We start from the raw sequence: 22483 nt of genomic DNA, 5'->3' as shown, positions 1-22483 counted from the left end.
ACTCTTTTGGAGGGAGGGGCCAATACTCGGTTGTGTATTTTTAAGAAATACTTTGTAAGTGGTGACTTTTACTTGCTACTGGTAGGTCTTTGGTGGGGCTGTGGGTAGGGGACAAATTCAGGTAGTTAGGAGGGGCTTGCAGAGCAGGAAGAAATTGCCTTGGGGTCCTGGGGTGTTTTGGCAGAACGGTCTTACCCAGGGCCCGGGGCTTCTTCAGACTCAATGGCAATCTGTTCAAGGGGTGGGGCTGCCTATCCCCACTAGCAAAGGTCCTGGGGAAAATGCAGCCCATCCTTGTGCTGGGTGGGTCCGACTTCTGGACATTGGGGTGGGCCAGGGCTACAGCACTTTTTGCCTTGCCTTTTTTCCCCTTTCTGGCAGTCAATGTGGTGGCAGTGGAGTCTGGGTTCTCGGTGTGCCCCAGGCTCCCAGCCCCAGGAACTTTCCTAGGAGCTGACATGTGGATAAAGGCACCTGAGTCCTTGCCTTCCCCAGAGTCTCTCTGGGTCGGCAGGTGAGGAAGCGCTGCGCGGAGCCCTGTCTGCTGGTGACACATCGCCAAGGGCTTCTTGATGGTGGAACCCTCTACTAGAAGCCGGATACCCACATACTGGGGCACCTCCACAGCGGGCTATGAGGAAGAAGAGAAGATAAGGCCGGCTCAGACAGTGCTGCTAGAATCCCAGGCCCAGAAGGACTCAGGGCAGAGATGAATAGAATTAGTTGCTGGGGCTCCTAGTCAGGAGGCATTTCTGGGCTGAGAAATGGGAAGCCTACCTCTGTCCTCTAAGGAGTCTGGCCCTGGAGACCCGAATCGTCCCTAGAGAGTCACCGAACCCTTGGATTAGTAACCAGAGGAGTCGGGGAGCCTCAGCCACACCGCCCAGCACCTCTCTGCCCCCTTGCCCTCCTAAGCTTCCCTGGCCCTTGCTGGAACATGTGTGGCTCTATTCCACAGGCCACTGCTGATGGAAAGCTTCCTAAGTGCAGCTGGATTCTCTACAGAGAGACTCTGAGTTATGACACCCAGAGAAGAGGGTTAGAACCTGCCTAGAGCCTCACATGAACCCAAGTTTGTGCAAGCAGAAACAGAGCTTTAAGGAGGGCATTGTGTGGAGGGGATGAAGTAGCAAATATGCAGAGGGAGGCAGAGAAATTACTCTTGTGGAATTTCAGTTCCTATAACACCAAGCTGTACTTCCTGCAGCTGGGCTCCAGGAGAGCTCCCTGTGTTTTGCTAAGAACCCTTTTTTTTTTCATCCAGAGCTAGTCTGAGGTGTTTTCTGTGTCATCAAAGGATGCTGATTAGAATCTATCTAAACAGGGTCATTTGGAGCTTGTTAAAAATCCAGATATCAGAGCTCCCGAAAAGCTCAATTGATGAGGAAAAGCTCATCTTTACAGAAGAATCTCAGCTAATAAATGCAGAAGGAAAGAGAGAATCAGAAACTTACCATTTTGTAACTGATACAAAAAGCAAGAATTAAACTGTATATCAAAACAAGTAGGTGAAAAGGATGACATGAAAATGTGTCATTTGCATAGGGCCAACGTATCACCTTACAAAGTAACTGATCCTTGCAAAGGGGAGGATACATCTTACAATGGAGAGATCTGGTAGTCACCACCTTAACTCCATGGTCAGACTTAGCATCACTAATTGTGAGATGCTCTGACAGTGTGCCTTGTGCTACTGTATGAGGTATCCAGCATCACCTCTCACAGTGTCTTGCCAAAAGTGTTAAACTAAACCTCATCAAGCTTTTTGACTTAACTTCTAGTTTACAAGACATTCAGATAACAGAAGAACAGTTCAAAACCAACCCAAGGAAACAATCAGATAAGTCCAGAATGTGGGACAGTTCTACAGAACAATCAGCCTGATCCCTTCAAAAGATCCAAACTATGGGGGCAAAAAGCAGGAGGGTGTTCTGGATTAAAAGAAATCAAAGAACATCAAAAAGAATACCTAGGAATAAATTTAACCTAGAAGGTGAAAGACTTCTATACTGAAAACTGATCAAAGAAATTGAAGACACAAACAAATGGAAAGATATTTTGTGTTCATGGGATTGGAATAATTAACATTGTTAAAGTGTCCATACAACCCAAAGTAATCTACAGATTCAGTGCAATCCCTATCAAAATACCAATGGCATTTTTCACAGAAATAGAAAAAACAATCCTAAAATTTGTATGGAACCACAGAAGACCTAATTAGCCAAAGCAATCTTGAGAAGGAAGAACAAAGCTGCAGGCATCATGCTTCCTGGTTTAAAACCATATTACAAAGCTGTAGTAATCAAAACAGTATATTATATTGGAATAGAAATAGACACATGGATCAATGGAACAGAACGGAAAGCCCAGAAATAACCCCACACAATTAATTTATGACAAAGGAGGTACAAGAATGGGGAAAGGACAGTCTCTTCAATAAATGGTTTTGGGAAATTGGGACAGCCACAGACAAAAGACTGAAACTGGACCCCTAGCTTACACCATACACAAAAATCAATTCAAAATGGATTAAAGACTTGAACATAAGACCTGAAACCTAGAATTCCTAGAGAAAATATGTACTCCTTGATGTTGGTCTTGGCAATGATTTTTTGGATTTGACACTAAAAGCAAAGGAAACAAAAGCAAAAGTAAACAAGTGGGACTACAATAAGCTATAAAGCTTCTGCACAGCAAACGAAAAGGCCAATTGGATGGGAGTGAATATTTGCAAATCATATATCTGGTAAGAAATTAATATTCAATATATATAAAGAGCCCTGGCTGGTGTGGCTCGGTGGATTGAGTGCTGGGCCTGTGAACCAAAGGGTCGCTGGTTTGATTTCCTGCTCAGGGCACATGCCTGGGTTGCGAGCCAGGCCCCCAGTTGGGGGCACATAAAAGGCAACCACACATTGATGTTTCTCTCCCTCTCTTTATCACTCCCTTCCCCCCTCTCTAAAAATAAATAAATAAAATCTTTAAAAATCTATTTAAAAATATATAAATAACTCATACAACTCATTAGCAAAAACAGCCTGATTAAGAATGGGGAAAGGATCTAAACAGGCATTTTTCCATAGAAGACCTACCGATGGCCAACAGGTACATGAAAAGGTGCTTAACATCACTAATCATCAAGGAAATGCAAATCAACACCACAATGAGATATCAGTTCACACCTGTAAGAATGACTATCATCAAAAAGACAAATAACAAGTGTTGGTGAGGATGTGGAGAAAAGGAAACCCCTGTGCACTGCTCTTGGGCATATAAATTGGTGCAGTCACCACTATGGAAAACAGTATGTAGGTTCCTCAAAAAATTAAAAATAGGACTACCATATGATCCAGTAAATTTAATTTTTATGAGTATTTATTCAAAGGAAGCAAAAATGCCAACCGAAAAAATTTATGCACTCTCGTGTTCATGGCAGCATTATTTACAAAACCAAAACATGGAAACAACTTTAGTGTCCATCAACAGATAAATGGATAATGAAAATGTGGTGTATATATATATATATATATATACAATAGAATATTATTCAGTTACAAAAACAAGGAAATCTTGTCATTTGCAACAACATGGATGGACCTTGAGGGCTTTACACTAAAATAAGTCAGACGGAGAAAGACAAATGCCATATGATCTCACTTATATGTGGGATCTTAAAAAAATCAGCCCTGGCTGGTGTGGCTCAGTGGATCAAGTACTGGCCTGCGAGCTAAAGGATCACTGGTTTGATTCCCAGTGAGGGCACATACCTGGGTTGCGGGCCTGGTCTCCAGTTGGGGGCATGTGGGAAACAACCAATCTATGTTTCTCTCATACATCGATGTTTCTCTCCCTCTATTTCTCCTTTCCTTTCCCTCTCTCTAAAAATTAATAAATAAAATACTTAAAAAGAATCAAACAAAAAAACTGAACTCACAGAGAACAGATTAGTGGTTGCCAGAGGTGGGAGGATGAGAGGTGAATGAAATGTATGAAGGTAGTCAAAATGTTTAAACTTCCAGTTATAAAATAAGTCCTGGAGATATAATGTAAAGCATGGTGATTATAGTTAAAAATACCATGTTGTATATTTAAAAGTTGCAAAGACAATAGATCTTAAAAGCTCTCATCATAAGAAAAAAATTTGTTAACTACATGTGGTGATGTATGTTAACTAGACTTTATTGTCGTGATCATTTCACAATATAGACACATATCAAATCATTATATTGTAAACCTGAAATTAATATATGTCAGTTACATCTCCATTTTTAAAAACTACAACAAAATTTCAGACAGATCTAAGTCATGCCTGATAGGTTCATTAAAGTAGCTACAAATCTTTTAAGCATCCCAAGGGTATACCTGTAAGGCTTATGTTTTGGTCTCTAATGCATTTTGAGTTATCAGCGAGGTCTGCTAACAGCGGGGCTTTTATAATTTTGAGGGCTCTTGTGCTACAGCAGCCTCAAAGAAAAGAAGAGAGAAAAGTTCTTAGATTTGTGGATGTGGCTTTTGTATAATAGACTGCATTATAAATTGATATTTAAGGGACACACAAGGCTTTTAAAAATATCAACTTGGACTAGAAGGGACAGATGCAATACGAAATGAAAGAGACTTTTAGACCCCCAAATTTCTATGAGCAGGTAGTAGACTAAGAACTATTGAGAATGTTCAGGAAAAGGAAGGATGATTCAGGGCTGAACTGAGATCCCAATGGATGGAAGCAACAGCCATGGAGAACTCCTGGGAAGTAACAGTGGATCCTAATAGCAAAACTAGAAATATATGCTAAGGCTGGAATTCAGAATTTCTATGGAACAAAGATTCTTTTGTACTTCCCACCCAGCCTCTCCTTTTTGGGTGAGAGTGTCTATAATAACAACAGTGGCTTCCACTAACTTACTCTTATTATATATCCAAGCACTTTATAGTGATGCCATTTATCATGAAATGCCTAACAACCTTATTAGGTAATAACAAAAATAGCTAAAACCTCTGTAGCATTTGCTATGTGCCAGGCACTGTTCTAATGTGCTTTCAATTCATTTAATTGTCACAACCTTATGAGGTAGGTACTATTTTCTTTTCTTTTTTAAAATTGTTATTTATTTTTAGAGGGGGTGGGGAGGGAGAAAGAGAGGGAGAGAAACATCGATGTGTGGTTGCCTCTAGCACACCCCCAACCGGGGACCTGGCCTGCAATCCAGGCAGGTACCCTGACCGGGACTCAAACCAGCGACCTTCTGGTTTGCAGGCGGGAACTCAATCTATTGAGCCACACCAGCAAGGGCGGTCCTATTTTCATTTGTGCTTTACAGATGAGGAAAAGACCCCTGTCCTCCTAGAGCTTAGAAAGCTGTTCAAAGTCACACAGCTTGTAGTTATTGAGCAGAGATATGAACACAGGGAGGTTCAGGAATACTATGCTATACGCCTCTCTAGAAATATTACCCACACAAATTGATTCATTTCATCCTCCAAAACCGCATGAGAAAAATGGTAGGGGCATCTCCATTTTACAGATAAGGAAACAGCTGTAACTAAGTCACTGTGGCAGGACCAGGAATTGAACTGGGTCTGTCTGATTGCAGTGCCCTGTACTTCACCATGGGGCAGCCTAGAAGGGGGAAGACTCCCTGGGGCTTGCCTGGACCCAGCCAACTCACCTGTTTGTAGATTAGTTCAAATGCTCCCGTGTCACAGTTTCTGTCCAGCCGCCAGTCAATGACCACGCGCAGAGTGTCGGCTTGCACACCAGCACAGAGCCGGGCAGTGACAGACGTGGAGGGTGCCATGGTGGGGCTGGCATTGATCTCAATCAGCCAGGGCTGGAAGTCTTCGCCAAACACAAAGTCAGCACCATAGAGCTCAAAGCTAGCCTTCCGACCCCGCACAGTGTCCTGGGAGGTCTGCAAAGCATGGATCACTGCAGCCTTCATGCCAGGCACAATGACAGTGGACCAAGCATTTGGGGCCCCCATGTCCTGTAGGTGGACCTGGAACTTCTGACTTGACCACATGTTGTCTGAGGGCAGCAGTGGGTGCCGATGGCATGAATTCTCCAGGTGCTTCTGGATGGAGTTGTTGCACAGGTGCACCGAGCTGGGGCAGAGAGCAGAAAGCTGAGGCCTGGGCCCCTTTGCCCCTCCAACCCACACCTGGGGAGGGCAGGCAAAGCCTGGACCCAGCCCTTGGCCACTGTGGACCATTCGACTTGAGATGGGCCCCGCTGGGGAGGACAAGGACAAAGGCCTGGGGCTCATAACATTCTTCTAGAGCCAGAACCATTCTTTTTTCTCAGAATCTCTTCTGAGGGCACTAACTATGGAGAACATAGTATTGGGTGCTTTGGGCATAGTGTCAGTTAACCCTCCCAGTGCCTGGAAGATAGGAAGATGGGTAAGTGCATAGGCCCTATAGTCGAAAAGACATGTACTCGAATCCTGTCTTCAATACTGACTAGTTGCGAGATCTTAGGCAAGTCATTTAATCCAAGTGCTCTTTTCACACCTATAAAATGAGGGTATGGTGCCCACTTCACTGGGCTTTCTTGAGTGACTAATATGCATGATATGCTTAGCACCTGTCACATGCCAAGCACTATAGCTGACAGCTATAATTATGAGTTTCATACTAGTTTCCATTCTTCAGATGTGGAAACTTAAGCTTAAGTAGGTTTTCACTTGACAGAAGTCACATAGCTCAAAGCTGCAGATATGGAACTTGAACCCAGGACTCAACAAAGCTTTCTCTCACCCTACAAGCTAATGATGCAACTTGCCTCTCTCTTCTAGAATTTCTCCTGACCTCCCCTGCTTTACCATGCTCTCCATTTTTTTTATATTGCCTTTTAGCCTATTAGATGATTTTACTTATTATGTTCATTGCTTCTCTCTTTCTCCCTGCTAGACTGTGAACTCGTGAGAGCTGGGCTTTTGGGCTTTTGTTTTGTTCACTGCTGTGAGCCAAGTGCCTAGAATAGGGAATGGCACAAGGTACACACTCAGTAGTTATTGATGGATGGAAGGATGGTGGGACGGATGGAGGGCTGGCCTGCCTGTAGTCTGTGTGTGGAGCCCAACAGTGCACTGGAATAGCCTGTTCTTTGCCAGCTCCCCAACTAGAATGGGAACTCATGGGAGGTAAGTAGTGGGGCTCACTTGTCCAGGTTCTTCAGGGTGAAGGGCTGTGTGGAAAAGCGGATGTAGCTGTCACGATAGAACCACACAGTAAGTGGGTTCCAGTCAGTCACCAGGAACCACTGTCTCAGGTCAAACTTGGTGCCAAAGATGAGCAGGGGCCGCTCGATGTACTTCTGCACCACCCACTTGCCATCCTTCATCATTATGGGGTTGCTGTCCACCATTTTCAGCATCTCCTCCAGGTGGTCCATGCATATGATACCTAAGGGGGAAGTGGGGTAATCAGGGACCAGGGCAGGCTCAGGCTAGGAGAAGAGCCGGGGACCATGGACAGCTCACCAGTAAGCTCTTATCCCAACAGAAATGATAGGGCCAAGTGGCTAAGGCTGCCTTCCTCAATCAAAAGTCTGTTGCCTTTGGGAAAGCTGAAAATCTGCTAAAGATTTAAATTTTTAAAAATTAACCAGTTTTTCCCTGGCTGGTGTGGCTTAGTGGACTCAGTTTTTCCCTGGCTGGTGTGGCTTAGTGGACTCAGTGCTTGCTTACAAAGGTCACTGGTTTGATTCCTGGTCAGGACACATGCCTGGGTTGTAGGCCAGGTCCCCAGTTGGGAGGCATCCAATTGATGTTTCTCTCCCTCTCTCCCCCTCCCTTCCCCTCTCTCTAAAAGTAAATAAGTAAAACATTTAAAATAAAAAAACATTTTTTAAAATTAGCCAGTTTTGTTTGATTGAAAAGGAATATATAGATGAATAAAAATTCAAACAGCACTTGGATTTTTAAAAAGCTATGTACATATATGACTTTTATTTGTTTTTTGATATAATTAACAGAATATAAAATGAGAAACAAAAAGCAGACAATAAAAAAGGGCATATAATGAAGAAAATGTCTCCTTCCCCAGAGGCAGCCAGCTGTGGCTTCGAGGCCCTATGGACATTCTTCCAGGTTGTGGGAGAATCTATATATGCCTCAGTTTCATAGGATTCTATATATTTAAACATGTTCAAGATTTAGAATAGTGCACATGGTGAGCATTCAGTAAATGTTAACTCATACCATTATTATTAGTCACCTGTAGAATAAATTTCTAGCTATAGATTTGCTGGCTCCAAGGTATGTGCATTTTTCCATTTTACACCAATCTGCACTCCCAGCAACAGCAAATGAGATTGTGTTTGCCCACATCCTACCCAACACTGTTGATTATTTTTGCCATTCTCCTTGATAGAAAATGGCATCATATAATTTTCTCTCTTTTTTTAACTAATGACATTAAGTATCTATGCTTATAAAGCATCATTTTACTGCCGATAAATATCAGAATCTCATTGCAAATCACATACATACACACTCACAAAGCAAACTCATTCCTTCATTGGTCCCAAAACAGCCTGATCTCCTGCCAATGGCACAGAATAATTTGTGGCTCTTCCCAAGACAGATCCTTTCTCAACAGCCAGACTGATCACCAAGATTCCCAAAAACACTATTGCTTGTGTAAAAAAGATTGAGATTGTTCATGCTCTTTGACCAACACGGCAATTTCATTTCTAGTAATTTATCCTAAGGAAATAAGTGGAAAGACCATAGGTCTCTGCACAGAGTGTTCATTAGGGTTATTTATAGTAGCTATCAATCAATAAACAAAGAAATAGGGAAAAAACTGGCAGCCATCTAAATACCCACCAGAAAAGGATTAGGTAAGTCCACAACAGTACATCTAAACAAGATTAGACTATGCAGCTGTAAAAGAGAATGAGGTAAGAGTACATACTATACTTTTATATAAAATATACAAACAGGCAACATTAATCTGTGGTATTATAAATCAGAATAGGGATCACCATTGTGGGGAGGGGAGGTACAGACTAGAAGGAAGTATGGGCAGGGCCTTCTAGGGCACAGGTAATGTTTTATTTCATGATCTGGGTGCTGTTTCCTCAACTGTGACAATTCATTGACTTGTATACTCACAATGTGTACCCTTTTCAATGAGATATATTATATATATACGTATATATATGTATACAAATATATATATGTATACAAATTAAGTTTTTCTAAAAACGGAGAGAAAAATTTTTAATTTGGTGCTAGGTACATGGAGATTCATTGTGCTACTCTTGCTAGTTTATGTATTTTAAAAGTGTCCATAACAAAAAGGTAAAAATACATGGACATGGACAGCAGTGGTGACTGTGGGGGGAGGGGTGTATAAGAGGGATAAATGGTAATGAAAAAATACAATTAAAAAACTTTAAAAAACCCAATAAGCTAAAAACAGAAAGAAATAAAAAGCAGGTTTAAATGTACTGAAATAGGGTGATCTCCAAGATCTACTGTTAAAGAAAAAGAAATATGCCAAGAATAAATAAGTAGTACTAATTGATATTGAAAGATATAATAAAGGAGACTACAGAATAGTATGTTTTTATTTAAACTAAACTACACTAAAATAAAATAAATCTCTTTCCCCGCAAATGCATAGAAGGAAGTGTGGAAAGAAACACACTGAAAGGTTATTTCAGTGAAATCAAGGGTGGCTTTTGCTTTCTTCTTTCTACTTTCCTGCATTGTCTAATTTTTTAAAATATAATAAACACATATTTTCATACTTGGAAAAAACAAAACTATTTCCAAGATATGGCAGAAAAAGAAAGACCACACTGTCGGTTTTGAAGTGACATTCCCAAGAGAGCTTCCCACAGCATCTGGAGCTGTAACAGCTTCACTTAGACATGAACAAATACATCCAAGGGCAGTATTTGGAGGGATCTGCCAAAAATCTGTTTTCTACATCTCAGAAGTCCTTAACAACACAAACAAAGGAACTAAATAGAACAAAGAGCAGAATAGCAGTCAATAGGGGGGAGGGGAGAGGGAAAGAAGGGGGATAAGTAAGGGAAGGGATTAGTCAAAGAACCGGTATAAATGACTCATGGACATGGACAACGGGGAGGGATATGATTGTGGGAGAGGGGGTGGGCTGGGTGGGGGAGAGAAATTGGGGGAAAAGGGGACAACTGTAATTGAAAAACCAAAAATAAAAAAAAATAATAAATAAATAAAATAAAATTTAAATTAAAAAATATCAGTATTAATGGAGCATATTGAGAGTTGGTCAAAGATTAGGTTGGAGAACTAAGTAAGAATCAGTTCATAAAGGACAGGACATTTAAAACTATTTGATAATTTTAAAATTTACTTAAAAATATTGGGAGTCTTTGAAATCTTTCAGAAGCAGTGAAATTGTAACCAATAACTTAAACTTCATAGGACTTAATTACTTAATTGTCTACTTCCCTAGATTATGGTAAGAGCATTATTTCGAGTATTATAAATTTCTAAACTTTTATGAAAAAACCTAACAAGCACATATTTTTAAAAATTTATCTCAAATCATTTTTAATAACAAATGTCTTTACTCTGTTTTCTGTAATTTTCCTGAAGAGGCTTATGCTATACTTTTCAAAATAAATATATATTTTATCTATAAAAAAAAAAAAAAAAGAAGTCCTTAACCAGTTTTTAAAGGCTGAGCTAAGGCACCACCCCAGCTTGCTGGCTCTCCTGTTCAGATTCCATTCACATTGGGCTGAGCAGCCAGAATAGGAACTAATAATAATAGCATTTATATAACAGTTACTATGTAAAAGCATAGGATCCAAGTATTTTAGATATATCATACTCATCTAATCCTCTAGCTATGTATTTATTGACTTCATTTTACCAATGATGAAAATGAGGCATGAGAGGTTAACTAACCAGCCCAAGGTTTTACAAATAGTAGTGGGCAGAGCTTGGGTTTGAACCCAGGCAGTGTGGCTCCCAGTATCCATACACTTAACCGCTATGTTATACGTACCTCACAGGATGCACTAGTCAGATCCAAGAGGCTTAGATGACAAGCACCTGTACATGAGTATCACCAGACCTACCTAAAACATCAACCTGACTCTGAGGGCAGCAGAGGAGAAGCTGGCATCATCACAGCAGCCAGCATTTAGGGGATGATTACTCTGCCTGGCACCATGCTGAGCTTTAGACACACTGCCTCTTGTAATTTTCACCTTGTAGGAAGTATTGTCTTTTCTCATAGATGAGGGAACTGAGGTTCAGAGAGGTGATATAACTTTCTCAAGGTCACAAGGCATATTGATAGCAGAGCTGGGATTCAAATCCAGGCAGTTTGGCTCCAATAGAGCTTGCACTATTGACAGCCCTGGCCTATCTAGTTGGGGAAGGAGGCTGTAGGGTGCTGGTGCAGGAAGCAGGGGCTGACACCCACCTCGGCCACGGGACTTGGCTCCCGGCTTCACAATCCAGATGTTGCGATCTCCTTCCATGTCCATCTGGGGCACCACGGCCCGAAGCTGCCGCAGGATGTCCTCACAGCGCTGGACCTGAGCATCAAGGTGCCTGAGTTCTGCCCCCTCGCTGTGGGGAGATGATGGGTCTTGGGCGGGGCGGGGCCTGGGGACAGCCTGGCAGACAAGGCAAAGGGAGACACGGCAAAGGGAGACACAAGCCCCCTGGCCATCGTCCTACCAGTCTTAGTGGTGCCCTCCCCTCCCTAATGATCTAGACAGGTCTCTCCCAAACCTCCATACCCACCCTCAAGCTTTCCCCCAAATTCTAATCTGCCCAGTGGTACCATCCCAGACTGCTGGAATTGGAGAGGATGGAAAATGCCATTTATTACACCCCCAACCCACTCCAACACTCCACTTTCTGCCACTTCCCTTTCCATTACTTTAAAATTGCCTTTGGCAGAATTAATCATACCACATCTAATGGTGAGGCACCACTACGTGCCAGGCTTTGTGCCAAGGGCTTTACATATATTATCACTAATCCTTTCTGTAGCCCAGCCAGGAAGGTATTACTGGTCCCATTTTAGAGCAGTGTAAACTGAAGCCTGGAGAGTTAAGAGACTTGCCCAACACCACACAGAGTTAAATGGCTGAATCAAGACATAAACTCCATCCTGCATGATTCTTTCACCTTCAGGTGTGTTGTGGGGGTTCATTCCCCTTCTAATCTGGACCTAACACTGGTTCATAGCTGAATCCCTTCCTAGTCTAATTCTTTTCAAGCATATCTGTATCATACATCTTGCTTTATTTCTTTTCTCTTCGTATGATCTACCACTTGACACCACTTATTTGGTTACTGTCTCCCCTCACTGGAATATAAGCTCCATAAGAGCAGAAACATTTTTATAGCTGTTATTCTTTGTTGTATTCCCATCCCCAAGCAGTGCATCTGTCACTTATTTGGCGCTCCCTAAAAGTTTGTTAAATGAATGAATGGTTGAATAAACAAGTACTCTGGCAGGAGCTTGCCTCCACAACTGGTCTGTTCAGATTGAGGTTCATGGACAAAGAGAGGCCCTGTTCCTTACAGGACACAAAATGTCCTGAATTAAACCAAGTCACAAAATAGCCCAGATGGCTGCCTCATCCAAACTCTCCTATTTCTTCTCTTCTGACTGAGCAGGAAGGAAGCTGCCACTACATGCTAACTTCTCTTTAACATCTTAGCCTCTTGAATGTCTACAGCCATGGAGAACTTATCTCTCCTGTAATAAGAAGGCAGCAGCAACCACCGAGGCAGTGCCAGGAACAAGGACAGCCAGACCGGAAGGGGCATAGCAGGATCTCTTATTCACACCTATGTCCTGACCCTTCCATTTCCAGATGGTTTGCTGGAAACTTTTCCACGGTCCATAGCACAAAGAATGTGCTCCGTAAATCTGTGATGTGGGCCAGAAAAGTGTCACATGGGGATGGCAGGGGCACATGTAGTAATTTGAAAAAGTATGTTCAGCATGACAATATGATTTTATATTTAACAAAAAGAAAAAACCACAGTATGCTTGTGGAAAGTCAACCTTGGTAAAAAGCCTGGCTGCTGAGTCATGGATTTGTTTTTAAAAGTTGAGAAAACACAAACAAAAGCATGGTGATTACCAGAGGGGAAGGGGAGGGGATACGTATGGGGTAAGGGGGCAGGGGCATTGAGAAACATAGTAGTAAATATTAAATGAATTAATGAGTGCTAACTGTCTATACTGAACAGATCAACACATACATGTAATGCAGTCTTTTATGAAATTTTGACTTTTGAGAGGTTCCTACAGCCCTCTAGAAATACACCCAGAAATAAATAGGACTCACATCCTTTTCACTTAATGTTCTATCTAACTTAATCTTGATAATTCTTGGTTTAAGAAGAATGGCTTTACATATTCTGAGAGCTAAGGGGAAAGTACAGGGTCATTTTCTGACATTTAAAAAAGATACAAATGAATTATCAACGTTGTGGGTTTTATCTGTATGTCATTCATTCAAAGTTCATTACTAGTTCTTTAGTCTCCCCTATAAATAAAATATTGAATCTGTTCCATCCTTTTCTATTAGCCCACCCCAGTGAGGCCCTCAGCAACCCCACCTGGCTTGCTGCAAGTCTCCCCACTTGACCTTTGTGTCCCTTGAGGGCAGGGACTACGAGCCATTTCTGGAGCCTGGCACACAAGAAAGGCTGAGTGTTCTGCCTTCAGGGCCCTCTCCCTCCAGTCTCCCCTGCACACCTCTGCTGAATAGTATCTCCCTACAACAGGTCCAGTTTCATCATGACACTCCTTTCCTCTGCTAAGAGCTTTTTCCCAACATGTATTCTGAAAACAACTCCTCAGGAAGCAGTAAGTCCTCACTTAACATTGTAGACTGGTTCTGCAACTAAGTGAAACAATGTATAACAAAACCAATTTTACCATAGGCTAATTGATATAAACTAAAGTTCCTACAGCAGTATCTCATCAACATTATAAAAAAGCACAATGTTATTTGCCCTGGCTGGGGCTCAGTGGATTGAGTGCTGGCCTGTAAACCACATGGTCACTAGTTCAATTCCCAGTCACGGCACATTGCTGGGTTGAGGGCCAGGTCTCCAGTGGGGGACATGTGAGAGGAAACCACACACCTTCCTTTCCTCTCTCTTTAAAATTTAATAAATAAAATCTTTTTTTTTAAATCACTTTAAAAAATGTTATTTTGCCTACTTTATCTCTCTCTGAGGTATGCACCACCAATAAATTCTGAAAAGCCCTACACCAAGGAAACCTGTTACTAACTTTGTTTAACCCAATGTTTTCCAAATACAAGTGACCACAAAAGCCCCATTTTTAATTTTTTTTCTTCACAAAATTGATTTACGTTCTATAGAACTAGCATCCTATGTAACACACTTTGGAAAACACTGGCCTCTAGGATAAAATCTAATTGACTTAATAGACTCTTTATTTTCTAAGTGAATACTGAGTCAGTGCTGAGCACATAATACAAATTATCCTGTCTAATACTACCTTTGAGGAAGATAATTTTTAAAAATATATTTTGCATTTGAGAAAAGTAAAGCTCAAAAAAGATCAGTAGCATTCCCAAGGTCACAGAGCTTGAAAGTTGCAAATCTAGGACATGAATGGAGGTCTATCTGATAGCACAAGCCATGATCTTTGTGACTATGCCATGCCAAGACCCAGGAAGAAAGGTTTGCATCCCATCATGAAGGCTGTGGGAGCCCTTGAGAGTTTCTGAGCAGGAGAATAACAGGGCAAACAAAAGCGAGATGCTTAGAGAGGAGGTGGGGGCTGCACTAGAGGGGGTTTATCCCTGACTGAGTGCTAGGTCAGAACACAGAAGCCCCCTACAGCAAGGGGCACCTGCCCATGCCCCATGCAGCGCTTCAGAGGTACTCACTGGACCACTTGGTAGTAGCGCTGGAGGAAGAGGGACCAGCCCTCAGGGCTGAGGTACAGCGGGGCCTCCAAGTCTCTGTCAATGTCCAGGTGGGCCAGGTTGCTAAGGTGCTCCTCACAGGCGCACAGAGCCTCATCCACAAACTCTGGAGACACCATCACTGACTTTTTCTCCTGTATCTTGGGCTGCTTGTCTCCTGTAGAGGTAGGAAGGGGCCTATCACTATCTGACAGGTAACCTGACACATGCCACAACACCCATGGCTCCAAGGCCTGTCACTTACCTGAGGACTCATCTAAATATACCTGAAGCCCACCACACACCTGCGCCCCTTACTTCCCTGGTACCTGTCACTTACCTGAGTCTTTGTTCTAAATCCACCTTAGACCCTAGTGCTGACCCTTTGCCCCGACTGTCCCAAAACCTGTCAATCACTTGAGGGTCTACCCTAACTATCCCCAGGGCCTCTCAGCACCTTTAGACTCAGACACACCCGCATCCTCTCTGATTCTGGGGCCTCTGACATACCTGAGGCTCTTGGGCCCCTGATCCTGGCACACAACAATCTTCTTTGCACCTGACACATCCAGGAAGAAGCAATGGGGAGGTCTTCCTTTGGAAGAGACAGGTATTTCCCACCTCCCAGTAGAGCCACCCCTTAAGTCCCTGAGTCCTTGGCTAATAGACCCCTGGGTTATAGCATGGAGGCTTTGAGGTAGGAGCTAAGTCCAGAGAGGGAGAGCAAGCACTGGATTGGGCCAACATGGAATGTGGCGTTCTCTGTGCCTCCACAAGGCACAAGGGGTCCTCAGGCCATGTGAAACTACACAGTTTCACTGCTTCCTCTCCTGCAGAGACCTGAGGTCCCCACAGAAAGGACTTAGTCTGTCCTCATAGTCTGTCCTCGCTACAGAGCTTGGCCACATGCCAGGCCCATGGAAGGGCTGAATGAGGCAGTGGATTGATTAACAAATGGATAGGAAGACAGGTGGGTAGGTGGTTGGGACAGAAGAATGGATGAGTGGATAGGCTGGAGGATAGACAGGTAATGGATAAAAGGATAGAAAAGCAGGTGGATAGATGGTAGATGGGTCTGTGGAAGGATATAGGCAGAAAGGTGGAGGAGTGGAGAGATAAACAGGAAGTGTGTTTCTGAGAGAAAGTAGGTGAATGAGTAGATCAACAATGTGAGGATAGATGGGGAGATGAATGGATAGATGGGTAGGTGAATGATAGATTGGTGGGTGTGTGGATGAGCAGGTAGGTAGATGGATAGATGAGTAGATGGATGGAAGAGCAGAGGGGTGGGTAGATGTACAGATGGGTTGGTGGAAACGGATGGTGGATGGGAGGATGTGGATAATAAATAGATTGGATGTGTGGATGAATAATAAATGGATGGGTGGACATGTGGGAGGATAAAGGGGTGGGAGGATGGAGGGAACCACATAGTACTTACCTGGGGCCACTTCCTCTTCTGCCTGGATAGAATATGACTTCCATTCAGACTTTACCACCAGCTTGAGAACGTTGCGGGCAGCTGTCAACCAGAAGTCCTCTGCTCCGGGAGCAGGGAATAATACTCTGCTCAGCCCCTAGGCTCTATGCATGTTCTGGCTCTGGAACCAGAACCTGACTACCTTCTAACTGTAGAACCTGAGTTAGAACCTGGCTCCTTTTTCAAATGTAGAACCAGACCCAGAATCTGACTTGACTTGGCTATTATTCTGCCTTCAAAATCTCACCTAAACCTATTGTCTGATTTCTTTCTTCTGTTCCTGATAGACTTTTGATACATCTAGCCTGAGAACCAAACTTTGGCCCCAAACCTACTTTAGTTTTGGAGACTAATTTAAACCTAGTATCTACTCTGGACCCAAATTCTGACCAGAATTTAAAACATGTTCTGGAGTTGGAAACTATTCTGCTTTAGAAGCCTGAAGTCTAGAACGTTTTCTAGATTAGGAATCTGATCTAGCCAGTGGAATCTGACTAGAATCCATTCTGAATTCCAAACTCAGCCCATTCGCCAACTTTTAGAACCTGCTCTAGAATACTAGCTAAACTACCTAAGATCTTCTGTAGGTCTGGGCTGACCAAGCTAGGAGTCTCATTAAGGAAGGCACATTAGGGAAAGATAAGGATTTGGGATGGAGAAGGAATTCTGCTGGGGTCAACAAGCACACAAGGAGAAGCCTTCATCCTTCAGCTGAAGGGTCCAGGCTGGGGAGGGGCATCTCCTTACCTATGAAGGCCTTTCTGTCATCTTCAGCCCCCAAGCGATAGCAGCGTGGAAAGAAGGAGTCAGCATCAGCCTCATCAAACCACGGCAAATTCCGGAGATTGAGACATAGACCCACCTATGGAGTTAGCCACTGAGGGGGCAGGGTGGGACTTGCCCCGAGAACCTTCCAGGGGCTCCCCACCCTCAGCATATGCCCAGACAGCTCAGGGAGACTCTGCCTGGACACTCTCACAGACTCTGACCACTTACAGGGCCTGACTCGCTCATATTCATCTCTGTGTTTGCCCACACAGTCCCTCTGCTGAGAATACCCCCTGTCCCTCCTTCCTCTAGGAATCCTTCCCAGTCCACACCAAAAAATACACTAGCAGGTCCCAGTTATAAAGACTTCATTCTTGCCACAATCCTAGAAGATAGTTTTACTGTCATTCTCATTTAAACACAAGGAAATTGAGGCTCAGAGAGGTGAAATCACTTGTAAATAAACTAAGTTAAGATAGAATGGATCCATCAGCCAGATATCCTCCGCTCAGGAGGTAAGGGCCTTCTTGCTCAGTCATTGAACTTGGTGTTTGTTCTGGCTCCAGATCCCGTTTATATCCTGGAGTCTATTTTAGTCAATGTCTACACATGCCAGACATGCCGCAGGGGTTGGATTTGAACCCAGGACTGTCTGACTCCAAATCCCTCTGAGTTATATACCAAACCCCTCCTGAGAACTCTCTCTTAATGACAAGGAAAGCAGGGAACTGGGTTGTTAGCCCCAGGGCTGGGGGGTGGAAGCTGCCATGTCCCCTCCCCTGGGGAGCCCACCTTTGTGGTAAAGGAGCCAGCCCGGGCATAGTGGTTTATCATTTGATCCTTAGAGAGGAATCGACAGTCCAGCACATCCCGCCGAGTGGTCCAGATGAAGTAGGGGATCTCATTTCGAACCATGCGGGACTGAGGAGAGGAGACAGGGGAGTCTGGTGTGGGCAGCACAAGGCTGGAAGAGGCTTCTTCCTGCCCTGCTGAGCAGGGTGAGTGGATGGAAAGAGAGATGCTTCCAAGGTGGCCACTAGCCTACACAGCTATTCCTCCAGGGCACGTAGGTGGTGAGCTGAGAGCAAGCAGGCTTGCACCCTCCTGTGGCCAAGTGCCCCTAGGCAGTGACTACGCCACACAGCTGAGTACCACACCTTGTTCTGGCCCATGGCCATCAATGACTTGCTCAGTGGCAGAAAAGTGACTTCAAGCTGATGGGCACATAGCATGTGACAAAGGCTCTATGTCACTCTATTTTTCCTATAACTCAGAAAGATAGAATTATCAATAAGCAATAACACCATGAGCTAGACCACGTCCTAAGCACTTTCATGTCAATTTATTTAATCCTCACCGCATCCCTATGAGACAGGTGCTATTGTTATTCCCATTTCACAAATGAGGAAACTGAGGCACAGGGAGGGTAAGTGACTTGTCCAAGGGCTGACAAGGTTGAGCCCTATGAAACTGCCAATACTCAACATTTCCTGACATGCAAAAATGGCAACTTGGTACAGTTCAACTTAGTAAGTGGTGGTGGCAAGACTCAAAGCCAAGTGTCTTTACCTCAACATGCACGTCCTCCACACCATCATATCAGCCTCTTTCAGAGCGTTTTAAGCCCTTGCTTCCAGCCTTCACTTGCCAAGGGCAGAGAAAGGAGATGAACTATGGGGTTTTTATTTGGAAGGAGGAATTCCCAGGTATGAAGTTTGTGCCAGTTTCTGATACAACCTAGTGAAGTTGTCATCCCAGTCCAGCCTTGTCTGAGCCCTTCTGTATCTCTCACCACTCTGCTGGCCCACCCAGGCTTTAGGGAAGCAATCAGTTTTTACTGTAGATGGGGAAACTGAGGCTCAGAGAAGGAAAAGACTTGTCTGGGGTCATCCAGCTAGACTTTAGTGCTCTCCCTCCAACTAAGCAGACGCCTGCCAGTCCCTTGGGCCCTCACCATCAGAGCATGTGTCCCATCTAGGTCATCGAATTCCAGTGCATCATCGAAGTCAAACAGTTGCGGTGGCTGGAACGCCTTGTCCTCATCTTCATCTTCTGCAAATGCAGAGCCCAGGCCTGGTGAGGTGCCTGTCCATGCCCCATAGGCCCACACCAAGGTCTCAACCCTAGGACAGTGGGAACCGGAGAAAAGGGACTCGGGAGAAGCAGCTTGTGGAAATGGAGGAAACTGCTCACCATTCTCAGCGGTGTTGCTATTATCCATTACTGAGATATCCAGATCCTTCTGGGGTGGCATCAGGGTGGTGCCTGAGGAGTGGATCATCTTCTTCTCCACCCAGCCCCTCTGGCGCAAGAGGTGCCGAATTACTGGGTAGCGGCCTTGGATCATAAAGATCTTCTTCTGCTATAAGGTGAAAGAAGGGTGCCAGATATAGGAAATGATGAACCAGACAGTTATGGGCTCTGCCTTCAGGAAATTTTTATATTCTAGTAGGGGAGACAGATTATAAACAAGTAGATAAATAAATATGCATAGTCAAAATTATAATGATAATAGCTAATATTTATGGAACCCCTATTATGTTCTAGGCATTTGTTTATTATTAAAAATAACATTTTTTAAATAACATGTATTTTTAACAGATGCTATTATCCCCATTTAATTGGTCATGAAACAAAGGCATAGAAAGGCTGAGTAGCTTGGCCACACAGTGGTTAAGTGAAAAAGTAGGGATTTAAATCCAAACTGGCTGGGTCTGATATCTGGATACTTAATGGGGATCCAGAGAAACTAGAAATACATACACAGTCAGGGACAGTGGAGAAGGAACCACAAATTTTACAGGGTTTGGAAAATGGTAGTTGAGGCAAAGGGAAAAGCATGTGCAAAGCTCTTGAGGCTGGAGAGAAGTCTGAAGGAACTAGAAGGAGACCAGGGTGAGGGTGGAAATGAGGGGAGCGCTCCTGAGGAGGTAGGTCATGGCCAGGCTGTGGAAGGCCCTGCAGGCCTTGGGAACAGTTTTGAATTTTATATCAACAGCAGTGTGAAGCACTAAGTGAGGAAGTGCCAAGGCTGGAGGCTTCCTAAGTTTGGACTGTGGCTATATGGAGACTAGATGGAGGACACAAGGATAGAAGTAGAGAAGTCAGTTAGAAGGCTGCTGCGGTTTGTATAGGAAAGAAACCACAATAGCTAGAATGACGGTGGCTACAATGGAGAAGAGGAGAAAGTAATAAGAGTTGAGACTTGTTCTAGAAATAAAGATGACTGGTTCTGCTGATGGGAGTAGATGTAAAGGTAAGTGAACAGAAAGATCAGATTTCTGGCTTGAGCAACCAGGAGATGGGGAAGACCAGAGACTAGTGAGCACTGGTTTTGGCAGGAAAATCAAGAGTATGGTGTTGGATATCTCCAGATGGAGAGGTCAGGTAGGCACTGGATCTACCCGGTGTGGGGTTAGAGCACAGGCTGGGCAGGAAAGAGCACGTAAGGGGCACAGTGCATTGAATGGACTCACAGCCAAGGAGACATGTGTGGGCAGGGACCCAGGGAACCACTAAAGGCCCAGACACCTTCAAAGACAACTGAAAACCAGCAGGTAGGGCGGTGGGACTAGGAGTGAGCAGACAGCCAAGAGGAAAGGGTGTGTGGGGCAGCAGAGCAGAATGACACAGAGGGCATAACCAAGATTAGGACAGAAAAGGGACTGCTGGATTTTGCTCCTGCGAAGTGCCTATAGTAGCTCCTGAAGAAAGGGATGAAGGGCACAGAAGATTGGTAGGAGCTGAGAGTGAATCCCACCTAAAGAAACAGACAAGTCTGCTAAGTGAATGGGGTATCACAAATAGGGAGGTATTTGAAGATAGGTGTTGGATCAAGGGCTTTGTTTTTTTAAAGGATGCAATAAAATAGATCAGGGAGGCAGGCTGAGCCACTCTAGAATGTGACCCCCCCAGTCCCCTCCTACCTTGACAGCTCTCTCTACATAGATCTTGGCTTTTCTGAGCCGGCCCATGTGATGAGACGCCTTGGATAATCCTGGCCAGAGGACAAGGGAACCTGCAGAAAGATGAGTATTGAGGGCTTGGCTTAGCGTCTCTTCTAGCCCCAATGCCCATGCTCTTTCTCCTTCTCTACCCATCATTCAGATGCCCTCCCTCTATCGCTCTTTTCCCGGTCATTCCCTTCACCCCAAATCTTCCCATCCTCACAGCCACCGCCTCAGGCCAGGATGGGCCGACCACACAGCACAGGGTCTCACCGTCCTGCAAAGGGGCATCATCAATGGCCGGGGTCTGCGAAGACCCGAGGGGGCGTAGATCCGTGGCGCCCTGAGTGTGAGTGCAGTGGGTGAGCGACTCGAAGGCGTGGCATAGCCTGCGCACTGAGGCGGAGCTGCGAACCGGGAGTTTGCCACCTACGCAGGTCCCACTGGGCCAGACGGAGGCGGGCCCGGGCCACAGCAGCCTCTCTGGAGGCCCAAACACCGAGTGGCGTGCCCAGGGCCATGGAACTAGGGAGCTGGTGCGTGGCTCGGGTGGCTGCGGCTTTCTCAGCCAGCTGCATATGGGGCCACCCTCCTGGCGGTACCAGGTGGCGGATCCTCTATGTGAGACCTTCAGCTCTCCCGAACTCAGGAGCAGCGCTGCGTGAGGACCCTGCATGCGCCCCCTCCCGGTGCCGCCTCCTCTCCGAGTAGGGCCCTGCGGAGGCCCTAATTGGGCCAGCCATCCCCAGGCTCCGCCCCCTGTTTGTTGTTGCCTTGGTAACCATTCCTTGCCACCCTCAAGTCGGTTGGCTGGCTGAGCACGTGAACTCTGAATCTCACCCGCCCCAAACCCTTGATGAGCATAACACTGATGGTGGAAGCGCACAGCACAGCACGGGGCTACCAGGTAATCAGTGTCGTGGTTCCTCATCCAGCATTTCCAATTCCACAGTTATTTATAGAGGACCATGTGCTAGGCAATGGGCTAGGTTGGTCCCTGACCTCATGGAGTTCACAGCCCAATGGAGAGGAAACAAAAAGTAAGCAGCAAAAGTATAAAACAGCTGTAAGCATGGGAAGGGCAATGAACTAAAACCAGGGAGGGAGCATATTTTGGATAAGGCAATCAAGAAGTCCTCTGAAGAGGTGACATTTAAGCCAAAGCCTTACAGACTGCAAAGGAGGTGAGAATTTAGCTAGGGAAGAGGAGAGGAATAGCACTCTAGAGAGGCAAGTCTCAGCAACAGCCCTAAGGAGGGTAAGCACCTTTCTGGGGAACTAAAAGGCAACCTATGTGGCTGGAGCCTCATGAGGCGGGATGGCATCTGTAGGGCCTGACAGATGGAGCTAGGATCAGGTCTT

The 22483-nt window shown here is 44.6% G+C and overlaps 1 protein-coding gene across 3 annotated transcripts; it reads right to left on the bottom strand.

The window, feature by feature from the left end:
* Positions 1-30: 30 nt before the first annotated feature.
* On the bottom strand, positions 31-22231 carry TTLL3 (tubulin tyrosine ligase like 3). Of its 3 annotated transcripts, none has more exons than XM_090284133.1 (11): positions 21395-22231; positions 21101-21192; positions 19129-19536; positions 17967-18095; positions 17154-17268; positions 16368-16466; positions 14909-15104; positions 11437-11585; positions 7164-7407; positions 5670-6105; positions 31-631 (listed from the first exon to the last, which is right to left on the bottom strand). In XM_090284133.1, the coding sequence occupies exons 1-11, from the start codon at positions 22050-22052 to the stop codon at positions 41-43; spliced, it is 3117 nt and encodes a 1038-aa protein (XP_090140259.1). In that variant the 5' UTR covers positions 22053-22231; the 3' UTR covers positions 31-40. The 3 variants fall into 3 exon arrangements, with proteins under 3 accessions (XP_090140259.1, XP_090140260.1, XP_090140261.1); XM_090284134.1 differs by having other exon boundaries at positions 19129-19533; XM_090284135.1 differs by lacking the exon at positions 17967-18095.
* Between the last annotated feature and the right edge of the window lie 252 nt (positions 22232-22483).

This window comes from Furipterus horrens, unplaced genomic scaffold (genome assembly GCF_987537825.1).
Source record: "Furipterus horrens unplaced genomic scaffold, mFurHor1.1.pri manual_scaffold_7, whole genome shotgun sequence".
In the NCBI taxonomy this organism is placed as follows: domain Eukaryota; kingdom Metazoa; phylum Chordata; class Mammalia; order Chiroptera; family Furipteridae; genus Furipterus; species Furipterus horrens.
This window is presented reverse-complemented; position numbering and strand designations above follow the sequence as displayed.

What these genes read in the sequence shown, in the direction of transcription:
- TTLL3 (XM_090284133.1), bottom strand. Translation starts at nt 22,052, where the DNA reads ATGAGGAACCACGACACTGATTACCTGGTAGCCCCGTGCTGTGCTGTG. An exon ending in TGATGCCCCTTTGCAGGACG is followed by an intron (nt 21,193 to 21,394) that starts GTGAGACCCTGT and finishes ATCTTTCTGCAG; the next exon opens with GTTCCCTTGTCCTCTGGCCA. An exon ending in TTGAACTAATCTACAAACAG is followed by an intron (nt 632 to 5,669) that starts GTGAGTTGGCTG and finishes TCTTCCTCATAG; the next exon opens with CCCGCTGTGGAGGTGCCCCA.